The sequence below is a fragment of the Camelina sativa genome, chromosome 15 (genome assembly GCF_000633955.1).
Source record: "Camelina sativa cultivar DH55 chromosome 15, Cs, whole genome shotgun sequence".
Lineage (NCBI taxonomy): Eukaryota > Viridiplantae > Streptophyta > Magnoliopsida > Brassicales > Brassicaceae > Camelina > Camelina sativa.
In genome coordinates, this window is record NC_025699.1 from 9,836,709 (window position 1) to 9,847,469 (window position 10,761).

At 38.4% G+C, this 10,761-nt stretch overlaps 4 protein-coding genes across 6 annotated transcripts in view; 2 read left to right on the forward strand and 2 right to left on the reverse strand.

Annotated features, from left to right (window-relative positions):
- LOC104746267 (putative F-box protein At3g17400) lies at positions 259 to 1,373 on the reverse strand. Its single transcript, XM_010467713.2, has 2 exons — positions 515 to 1,373; positions 259 to 375 (listed from the first exon to the last, which is right to left on the reverse strand). Exons 1-2 carry the CDS (start codon positions 1,204 to 1,206, stop codon positions 354 to 356), a joined length of 714 nt encoding a protein of 237 aa, XP_010466015.1. The 5' UTR covers positions 1,207 to 1,373; the 3' UTR covers positions 259 to 353.
- Positions 1,417 to 4,257, forward strand: LOC104746268 (putative pentatricopeptide repeat-containing protein At3g18840). Its single transcript, XM_010467714.2, has 2 exons — positions 1,417 to 3,639; positions 4,171 to 4,257. Exon 1 carries the CDS (start codon positions 1,593 to 1,595, stop codon positions 3,630 to 3,632), a length of 2,040 nt encoding a protein of 679 aa, XP_010466016.1. The 5' UTR covers positions 1,417 to 1,592; the 3' UTR covers positions 3,633 to 3,639; positions 4,171 to 4,257.
- Positions 5,372 to 7,556, reverse strand: LOC104746269 (probable 1-acyl-sn-glycerol-3-phosphate acyltransferase 5). Of its 3 annotated transcripts, none has more exons than XM_019237202.1 (4): positions 7,405 to 7,556; positions 6,279 to 6,933; positions 6,068 to 6,198; positions 5,372 to 5,960 (listed from the first exon to the last, which is right to left on the reverse strand). In XM_019237202.1, exons 2-4 carry the CDS (start codon positions 6,830 to 6,832, stop codon positions 5,518 to 5,520), a joined length of 1,128 nt encoding a protein of 375 aa, XP_019092747.1. In that variant the 5' UTR covers positions 6,833 to 6,933; positions 7,405 to 7,556; the 3' UTR covers positions 5,372 to 5,517. The 3 variants fall into 3 exon arrangements, with proteins under 3 accessions (XP_019092747.1, XP_010466017.1, XP_019092746.1); XM_010467715.2 differs by lacking the exon at positions 7,405 to 7,556 and adding an exon at positions 7,307 to 7,398; XM_019237201.1 differs by lacking the exon at positions 7,405 to 7,556 and having other exon boundaries at positions 6,279 to 7,293.
- The window catches only part of LOC104746272 (phospholipase A-2-activating protein), an 8,082-nt gene continuing 5,091 nt past the window's right edge, over positions 7,771 to 10,761 (forward strand). Inside the window, exons 1-7 of the mRNA XM_010467717.1 lie at positions 7,771 to 7,959; positions 8,430 to 8,761; positions 9,090 to 9,193; positions 9,406 to 9,474; positions 9,674 to 9,734; positions 9,965 to 10,104; positions 10,515 to 10,704. Coding sequence (XP_010466019.1) covers positions 7,900 to 7,959; positions 8,430 to 8,761; positions 9,090 to 9,193; positions 9,406 to 9,474; positions 9,674 to 9,734; positions 9,965 to 10,104; positions 10,515 to 10,704 — 956 coding nt within the window. The 5' untranslated portion in view covers positions 7,771 to 7,899. The remainder of the gene's footprint in view (positions 7,960 to 8,429; positions 8,762 to 9,089; positions 9,194 to 9,405; positions 9,475 to 9,673; positions 9,735 to 9,964; positions 10,105 to 10,514; positions 10,705 to 10,761) is intronic.

The following is a 10,761-nucleotide window of genomic DNA, read 5'->3' on the forward strand; positions in this document are numbered from 1 at the left end:
TTTTTTTTTTTTTTTTTCTCGTCTTTTCCTTTTGCCACCTCGTGTAGGTCGTTCAATTTGCACTAAACTTGGAACATAAGAGCACATAAGTGGGAAAGAAGACTCTTCTGAAGGGTCTCCGAGATCCACTTTTTTGAAATATCCATCCTCTCCAATGATATAAGCGAAGCAGCCCATCTCCGTACGTCTGTCAATATCAGAAACCACTGCAACTTTCTTCTCCTCGTCAACAAAGAAACTCCCTGCTGTAACATCAAATGCATAATCATCGAGTGGTTTCATATTCACAGCTAAGAAGACCTTCTTGCCCCATGACACCGCTTCGGGCTCAATCTTAGTCGTAATCCATATCTCTAAATGTAACGTATCCTCTTCCTGAAATAACACTGCAAGTTGCTCATCTCTAACACTAGATAGAGTCACAGTATCTTCCATAATTGAGTGAAACGGTAGACTTAGACGCGGTCCAAATCTCTCTTTTGTAAAATCAAAAGCGATTAAAAAATCTTGGTACCCTGTTTCTGTTCCGTCGTCTCCTACACAATTTTCTTGAGCAAACCAATAAGTGTTTCCCTTGAGAGACACGCCACGTGCATAAAACTCTATATCCCAATCTGGAAAGATAGTAACAGGGATAGACATGATATCACTAGGTGATTTAGAGTTGATGTAGTACAATTCATACCGAACGTATCCGGGAGAAGGTTCACAGAATCTCAACACTTTGTAGCTGCGGCATGATTTGCTATTCTCGTATCCTATAGCGTATCTAGGATTAGGTCTGCGTATTGGTTCGAACCACCGGGTTTGGCCGCAATAAGGATTCCAAACAACGAACCTAGGGGGGTCTTCCGTGATGCATAACAACAAACCATCGCAGTGATAGACTACAGATATATCGTAATCGTCTCCATCTGAATTGGTTAGGCTAACGAGTTTACCTAGATGGCTTATTGATGGTTCAACGTTGTTGTGAATTCCGTGGAGGTTGACGCTCATCAGATAAACCCGATTATTAATCACCATAACCGACATAAACTCGCTTGTGGCTGCTGCTTTAGCTTGAGCAAGGTGCTTCTTTGTAAAGCTCCGACCTTTGCATAAAGTGTTCCACTTTATGCAAACAGATCGCACAGCTCTCATAGATGTCATTGGAAGCCTAATCAGCACATCCTCTGCCAAATCCCTTGGTAGATCAGACAGCATCTTCTTCAGCAAGCAAGGGTCGTGATGTAACACAAATAATTTAGGGTTAAAGCGTCAGAAGAAAGTCTCCTCTTTGTGGTTTTTTTTTTTTCTGGGTTAAAGCTTGAAAAATCAGACAACACTCTGTTCTGCCTCTTTGTGGTTGCAAATTTGTTTCGCCTACCGACCGATCTGAAGAAATAACAGAAACCCTAGCTGAAGTTGGGCTGGCTTTAAAATTTAATCTAGTGGGCGTTTAATGTGGCCCAAAATAATTCGAATTAGAAAATTCAGCCCAATAGTTTATAGATGTATTTAGTACATCAACTAAAGACAGTAATAAAGTTGGAGTTGTCGCTCCCCCTGTCCTAGAGAATTTTCCCGAGTTTAAGATTCTGAAACTGGACATGAAGTGCTTAAAGGACGGGTTTTTGCATCACATTCGCTCCATTAAAACTGGTTCAGCCTTGAGCGCAATCTCATCGAACCAGCTCGTTAACCTTTACTCAAAAAATGGCTTATTGCGGGAAGCTCGGAACGTGTTCGACGAAATGCCTGAGAGGAACGTTTACTCGTGGAACGCGGTGATCTCTGCCTATTTAAAGTTCAACAACTTAAAGGAAGCACGTGAGTTGTTCAAAAGTGCCAATTGTGAACGAGATTTGATCACGTACAACACTTTGCTTTCAGGGTTTGCCAAAACTGATGGGTGTGAGAGTGAAGCTATTGAGATGTTTGGTGAGATGCATAGGAAGGAGAATGATGGGATTTGGATAGATGATTTTACTGTCACTACTATGCTTAAGCTTTCTGCCAAGTTGACCAATGCGTTTTATGGCCAACAGTTGCATGGCGTTATGGTGAAAACAGGGAATGATGCAACTAAGTTTGCCATTAGTTCTCTCATTCACATGTATTCGAAATGTGGGAAGTTTAAGGAAGTTTGTAATGTATTTAACGGATCGCGTGTTGATTTTGTTGATAGTGTGGCTAGGAATGCAATGATTGCAGCTTACTGTAGAGAAGGTGACATTGAAAGAGCTTTGAGTATATTCTGGAGAAATCCAGAACTGAATGATACAATTTCGTGGAATACATTGATTTCAGGGTATTCACAGAATGGTTATGAAGAAGAAGCTTTGAAGATGGCTGTTAGTATGGAGAAACATGGGTTGAAATGGGATGAACACACTATCGCAGCTGTACTAAATGTTCTGAGTAGTTTGAAGAGCCTGAAGATTGGGAAAGAAGTACATGCTCGGGTATTGAAGGATGGATCATATTCTAATAAGTTTGTAAGCAGTGGAATTGTTGATGTTTACTGCAAGTGTGGAAACATGAAGTACGCGGAGTCTGTCCATTTGTTATATGGTTTTGGAAACTTGTATTCGACTTCTTCAATGATCGTTGGTTACTCTTCTCAGGGCAAGATGGTGGAAGCAAAACGGTTATTTGATTCTTTAACTGAAAAGAATCTTGTGGTCTGGACTGCCATGTTCTTGGGATATCTCAATTCAGGTCAACCTGGTTCTGTGCTTGATCTTGCTCGTGAATTTATTATAGCCAAGGAGAACAAAATTCCTGATTCTTTGGTCATGGTTAGCATCCTTGGTGCATGCTCTTTACAAGCTTCTATGGAACTTGGGAAGGAGATTCACGGTCACAGCTTGAGAACAGGCATTTTCATGGATAAAAAACTTGTTACTGCGTTTGTTGACATGTATTCAAAATGCGGAAATGTTGAGTATGCTGGAAAGGTCTTTGACAGTAGCTTCGAGAGAGACACAGTTATGTACAACGCCATGCTAGCTGGTTGTGCTCATCATGGCCATGAAGCCAAATCTTTCCAGCTTTTTGAAGACATGACTGGGGGTGGATTCAAGCCGGATGAAATCACGTTTATAGCCCTCCTGTCAGCTTGTCGTCACCGCGGCTTAGTCCTAGAAGGTGAGAAATACTTCAAGTTGATGAGAGAGGTTTACAACATATCCCCCGAGGTTGGTCACTATACCTGCATGATAGATTTGTATGGAAAGGCCAATAGGTTGGACAAAGCCGTAGCACTTATGGAAAGTATTGATCAAGTTGATGAAGATGCTGTTATTCTTGGTGCGTTTTTAAATGCTTGTAACTGGAATAAGAATACAGAGCTTGTGAAGGGAGTGGAAGAGAAGTTGCTATTCATTGAAGGATCTAATGGGTCTCGTTATATTCAACTAGCTAATGCATATGCCTCATCTGGTAGATGGGATGATATGAAACGTATACGGAATCTTATGAGAGGGAAGGAGCTAGGAAAATTTTCTGGTTGCAGCAAGGCATATATCGATAATCAAGTTCATATGTTTACTTCCTCTGATGTTTCTCATTCCAAAACAGAAGCTATATATGCCATGATCCATTTTGTGACCAAGGATTTGTCTGAAATAGCTGAAATCAAGATTTAAGAGAGAGGTATCAAGTTTCTGTACATTATTATAGAATACTCACATGACCCAAGGTTTTATGATCTCTGTCTTTGTGCGTTAAAGGTTTCGTTTGCCATTTACGGTCAGCAATGTCGTTTCACTAATTTTTGGGTACATAGATTGTATTTCACAGTTAGGTTTTTGCTTATTTTGGAAATCAACTCGACCTGTTTTTACTTGCTTCTGTTGGAGGATAACTAAAGCTGTTGCATAAGCTAATGACCCATAGTTCTTCTCTTGTATTGCAATATGATTTGTATTTCAAAAGTTTTAGATTCAGAAACAGAAAACCCAAGTTTTCTTATCCAAATTGGTTGTTGAAAACTTCTTCCATTGATAGAAGGGCCTGTGATCAACCAGATAACAAGGTCATGTGCGTACCAATAGAATCTCTGGTCTTTTTATTCATCTCTCATCGTCTCTGTAACATGTTTTAGATTTGAAGTGAACTGTATACTGTATGTTTCCTTTCCGCAATCACTCTTACTAATTTTTTTTTTTTTTTTGTTTTATTTAGTTTGAAGTAAGCTGGGAAGAGACCAAGAACACCAACACAAAGCAGTTAAGATAACAACAACTGATACAACGTCAAACCAACACAAAACAAAACACAGCAACAGAAACCAGTACAAGAAACATGAATTCATGAAGAAATCAAAACACAAAGCGAAAACCTTCCAAAACAAAACCTGTCTTAGCAAGTTGCAGCAGGTAATTTACATTTCTCTGGGAGTTTAGCAGCAAGGCCAAAGTCGATCCCACTGAGAAAGGGATTGAATTTGTTTTTCTCCTTGCAGAGACACGGGAAGTCGGCCTTAGACAGGGCAGTGCAGCAAGGGCCCAAGGGATCAATGTCGGTGGTCAATGGGTTCTTAGTCTGCACATAGGGCTTGCAAGAGTACAGACCAGCTATGGTCATACCGCAGGTGTTCTGTCCGGTTGCTGCCGTGAGTGTCAAGGCAAGAATCAAGGTAATAACAACAAGCTTAGTGTTTGGCTCCATGGCTTTGAGTACTTTAAGAGAGTTTTTAACCAATTGTTTTGCAACTAGTGGATGGGATTGCTCTTTTCTTAGCTTAGGATAGGCTATGCTACCTGCTTCATAGGGTTTATATAGAGAGGATAGGCACTTTACTACTGAGCTTAGATCTACAAATTTATCATTTTAACATGAAAACATGGGTCCCTCGCATCATATAAGACAGTACTCTTGTGATTAATCTCACAACTAATTTCATGTGCTTTTGATATTATTCAATATCCACATTCATGAGCATGTGTAGGGGAAGTATCGAATGTCGAAGGTAGTCTATACTAAAAATATAAAAAATGAATCTAATATTCTTAATTTGCTGTCTTATGATACTTAAATATAATATAAGTATATACTATCAGAGTAAGAAGACCCGTGAGACATTGGCATTACTATGTTCCAATGTGCTAACTTGTCACGGGTGTTCTTTGGTGGCCTCAAATTCAATTTAATTGCTTTCATATGCAACCAAAACAATACAGTATGTAATTTCTTGTACTTGATATATCTTGGATGCATTATCCCAATTTGACAATTTATTAATGTGAATAGTTGGTCTTTTATCCTGTCTTTGGTTGGTAAAATTGTAGTGGCTCTGTGAGTTATGTAGCGGTCAATTGTTCTTATGATTGTATTTTGTGTTTTATTATCTCAATCTGCCAGGCTATGATGTAACATGTGTAGATGAATGTATGAAGACATTCTTAAATAGATAGCTAGTCATATATTGCAGCTTGAGCTTACATTTCATAAGTAGAAAGTGGATTGGTTCTCAACCCCGAAATACACAAGTAAAACGATTCCATCATCTGGATTGAGAACAATGAAAGTTTATTTGTAAACTAATTTGAGGTTTTTTTTTGCAGTCTCAACAAGTGGAACAGAACGAAGATTAAAATGTGTAGCAGTGGTCAGGTAGGCACAGACCAAAGAGACATAAATCTTGAACCAAATCATTGATGAGAAGAAGGTGAGATGCGTACAGATGGTGGTGAAGGCAACCACTGCCAAGCAGTTTAGGAGGTGCTTCTTTGTGTTGAACTCTTTTTCTGTTCCTTCGTTAAGGAAATGGCCACTGGAGTAGAAATCATTGAGCAGTTGGTCTTTAATCTGGAATGTGTTCATTAACCAAGCATTGATGTCTTTTTCTTGATTTGGGATTTGGGTTAGTTTGATACGACGAATGTGAATGTGAACTTCTGATGACTCAATACCATAGACATTGTCTAAGAAAGAAGGGCAGCGGGTTTTGTAACCGATGGTCACATCATAAACTGCAAGTGCAAGTGTTGCGTAAGAGTTTTCTTTGTTAAAGTGGGAAAGAAAGGATCAGGTATCGTTAAATCACTGATGCAAACCAGAAAAAAAAGTAAAGACAAACCTGCATCAAGTGAGCAACTCAATTCTTGCAAGCAGGAGACGAAACCTTTTGTCCTGGGAAGTAGCACGTTGTTCAGTACAGGAAGGCCATTTTCAGCTGCAAATTTCTTACTCCTTTCGCATTTAGCTTCTCTGCACAAAGTTCCAAGGTAAAATGCTTTAAACGAAAAGGTCTCTAAACAAGAATGATACTCGGAAGAAGGAAAGCTTACGTGTAATCTGTGCCCTCGGGGAAAAGAGCAAGCCATAAAGCGTCTCGGGGATCCTTAAAACTCGAAACTATTTGCCTCAAGTTTGCTTCATCGACTTCCCATTTCCGCTCAACAGGAATAAACTCGAAGAGGTGAAACGCCCAACCAAAGAGAGGTAATCTCATCAAACTGCTCTTAAGCACATATTTGATATTCCCAATCTGTCCTTTACGCAGGGCAAGATCCCAAAAGTACATCCAATCAACTTCTGTTCGGTGATTGGCAATGAGCAACACTCGTTCCTCGCAAGGAACCTTATCGCCAGAGAAGATAACTTTGGTTCTGTTAATCTTCTCAAAGAGGAAAGGCCACAAGGCGAGCCACGAACCAAAGAAGAAGGAAACGCATTTACGGCTATAGTGTACGCTGAAAAGCCTCAACACTACAGCTGATAAGAACCCCCAGAATACCAACATCATAAAAGCTGTTGAAACTAACACCATCAGACAGATTATTCCTCTCAACACTCTAACCAGAGACAATGTATGAGAGTTTGGTACACTCTTTTTTTCCATTTTATAAACCTTAAAGACAAATCTATTTAACCTCCCTCCTATTGTTGTCTATTATTCGATGATGCAATGAATCGCAAGTTTCATTAACTTATAAGAGTCACCTGCAGGTAAAAATGATCAAGACTTATTAAATTAAAGAATCGATTGCAAAGTAGTTATCAACAGAATATGAAAACCATGTCTAGAATCTCTAATAGAAGTCGAATTCAGCTGAGGATTCCTTTGAAAAACTTTATATATAAATAGTAAAACACTAGAGGTTAGAAAAGATTTGTATAGATTAAAAAATTGAAAAACAGAATCGAAGGATCTGACTTGAAGTAAAAAAGAAGAAGCTTTATTCTCAGACACATCACACATAACATAGATAGAGATACATTGTCTAAAACAAAAACTGCCCACCATGATAATCAAAGACTAAGCTAAAATCCCAGTTAGGATTAAAAAAAAAAAAAAAAGAACACAGAGTATTACAATTTTACAAGTGGGCAATGCTGTTGTGAAAAGACTCCACTGTTGGAAAAATAAAATTTTTTGATAGAAATAAGACCAGATAGAAGAAGACAGGTTACCAGAGAACTGAGCTTCCAGGTTATTAATGGCCGAGGAAAATAAAATATCATGAAGGACTACGATGGTTTTGTGGAAAAAGGGTTCAGAGGTGGTGTGTAATTACGGTTTATGCCACTTGTTCTCTCTCTCGTATCTCTCGTAGAAAAGTAGTACTAAAGGGAAGATGAGGAAATTTAAACCACTGTCCCCTCCTTTTTCGTGATTATTAAATCCTACACGTCACCATGTCTGTTTCCCATTCATTATTATCATCTTACCAAAAAAAATAAAACTCAGTCTGTCTGAAATGGGCCGGGCTTTTAAAGCCCACAAAGGTTATTATTAAACGTGTTTTATTATAAAAACGAAAAAAAAAGAAAAGGAAATGAAATTAGTTTCTTCTCTCTAAACTCATCAGTTCTTCTTTCTCCCTTCGTCAAGTCACTTTTGAGTCGCGCAGCAATTTGGTATCTCTCTCTCTCTCTCGCTCTCAATCTACTGCTCCTTCCTCAGTCATGGATATCGATTTCAACGCGTACAAGCTCAGGTGCGAGCTTCGTGGCCACGATGATGATGTAAGATCTTCTTTTCTTTTTTCCCAGAAAAATCTGCTTCTTCCTTGATCAATTCTATCCAGAATTAAGTCTTATATTTGTAAGGGTTTTTAGTATTCACCCTCGTGATTTCGATTTCCTTCTTCCGCTTTGCATCCAATTTTTTTTTTTCTTTCAACCCTATGAGCTGATTTAATTAGTGTGTTTTCGATTAGTTTTTACTTATTAGGTTAATGTATCTGCGAAGTTTTCAGATATAATTTGACACTGGGTACTGGATTTGAGAATTGTATCTATTAGGGTTAGATGTTTTAACCTTTCTTGCCAATGGCATTAACATGTACAATTCTGATGAACATTGAAATTATTTTATACAAATTTTTCGGGTGTGGTGTGATTCGTTCTTTGTTTCTAAATTCATTCAAACTGTATCTTATGCTATTGAGCTAATGTAATTTTAATTGCAACTTATGGGTTATCAACATCTTCAGGTTCGTGGGATATGTGTCTGTAGTGATGAGAATATAGCTACTTCATCAAGAGATAGGACCATAAGGGTTTGGTCGCTGGATCCATCTGACAAGCGCAAGTATACATCTTCTAAGATTCTGTTGGGTCATACTAGCTTCGTTGGCCCACTTGCATGGATTCCACCAACTGATGATTACCCTGAAGGAAGACTTGTCTCTGGGAGTATGGATACTTTCGTCTTTGTTTGGAACCTGATTAATGGAGAGAATATTCAGACATTGAAGGGTCATCAGATGCAAGTCACTGGTGTTACTCTTGATAACGAGGATATAGTGTCCTCTTCGGTTGACCAGTAAGTCCCTCTCCTGTTCATGTAATTTCTTTAGTATGAAACTTACTTAACTGTTCAGAGTATAATGTTTCTTGCTTAGTATCCAGTGAGTGTATTAAGCCTGAGTTTTCCTTCACTGTTTCCCAGTAATTTAATCTCCCATATGGGATATTATATTATGATTTTTAACCATAACTCTTAAGGGGTTTACGAGTGTTAGCTGTGTGCATTGTCTTAAGTAGCTTACTCGCTTTAGTAATACGGGGCTAAAGAGATCTATCAAAATATGATTTACTCTCTACTGTTGTGTAGTGTAACTTAAGTTCCCGTTTATTTTTGTTATCTGAAGAACTCTGAAACGATGGAGAAATGGGCAGCTCGTTGAATCTTGGGAGGCACACCAGTCGCCTATCCAGGCGGTGATAAAGTTGCCATCTGGTGAGCTTGTATCAGGTACATCATCCAGCTAAAGCTGTCATTTGATTTTTCTGTTTTTCTTTTAGTTCATTGATGTCAAATATTTCCTTAATCAATTGTTTTTATCTAATTTGATTGTTCTGCAAGCTTATGTTAATGATTTTTCGGTTGGTCTTAAGATGCATAGACTTCTCCTTGATCATGCTTGATAGCATAGTTTTCACTGAAGTCATTTTTGCTATAACCAGGTTCAAGTGACGCCAGTCTCAAACTCTGGAAGGGAAAAACTAGTCTGCGAACTCTTTCAGGGCATACAGGTGAATTTCGTTGGCCTCTCTCAAATTTCCGGATCTCTCGAAATTCCTTGACAGTATGAGAAACCACATATCGAAAATGAGATAGAATATGATACTAGCTGCACTCAGATAGCTATCTTGTAAAGTGCGTGTTGTCAGGAATTCCTTTTTATTGGAGAAACTATTGTCTTATGCAATTAATTTTATTTTTGCGATGCAGATACTGTTAGAGGGTTAGCTGTGATGCCTGATTTAGGATTTCTTTCCGCATCACATGATGGGTGAGTTATTTGATTCCAACAAACTCATGCCTTACTGAATTCCATTGTCCAAGTGAATCCTTATGTGCTTAACTCGAATTGTGTTGTATTTTGCATGACCTGGATAAGTTTTGGATCTGAGGATTATATGTGTTGATCTTTAATGTGATGTTTAGGTTTTCTCCTTTTCAGTCTTTCATACCTTTGTACACAGCAAAGGTTGTAAATCACTATTTTTTTTTTCCTAACAGTTTAATCAGGTTATGGGCACTAAGTGGGGAAGTTCTTCTGGAGATGGTTGGCCACACCTCCATTGTTTATTCAGTTGACGCACATTCATCTGGTCTTATTGTTAGTGGCAGTGAAGATCGCCATGCCAAGATATGGAAAGGTGATAATGAGTTCCTTTTGTATCTATTGATGTCTTGGCTGTTCTTCACTTGTGTTTTACAGTTTTCTAGGTTTTCTGAGGTCTGAGATGTTTTAATTTAGAAAATATCTCTCCAATTTTCAGTATGATCCTCGCTCTTAAAGCTTTCTTTGAATATTAAAGATGTCTCTTATATGGAAGACGTGTTATAAATGTGATTACTTAGTTACTGCCTATGGAAAGTTAGTTGTTAGCATTTCAGACAGTATCAAGTGATCAGAAACCCATTTGAAATGCTACAAAGATTGGTCTGCTATAAATTTTATTATTGATATCACTAGCGAAAAGAGACCAATATTATGGTTTTAGAGCATGTTTATTTATTATAGGTTGAGATGTTGTTCTTACTTTGTTGCTGTTGTCTGTTACAGATGGAGTCTGCGTTCAGAGTTTGGAACACCCAGGCTGTGTCTGGGATGCCAAGTTTTTGGAAAGCGGGGATATTGTGACAGCATGTTCAGATGGAGTGGTTCGTGTTTGGACAGTACGTCAAGGCGTGATTGCAGATCAGATGGAGATTGATGCTTACGATTCCCAAATTTCTGAGTACAAATTGAGCAGGTAATCTGATCATTTATGGTTGTCTCAACTCTTATCGATTAAATTTTGTGTCCATTG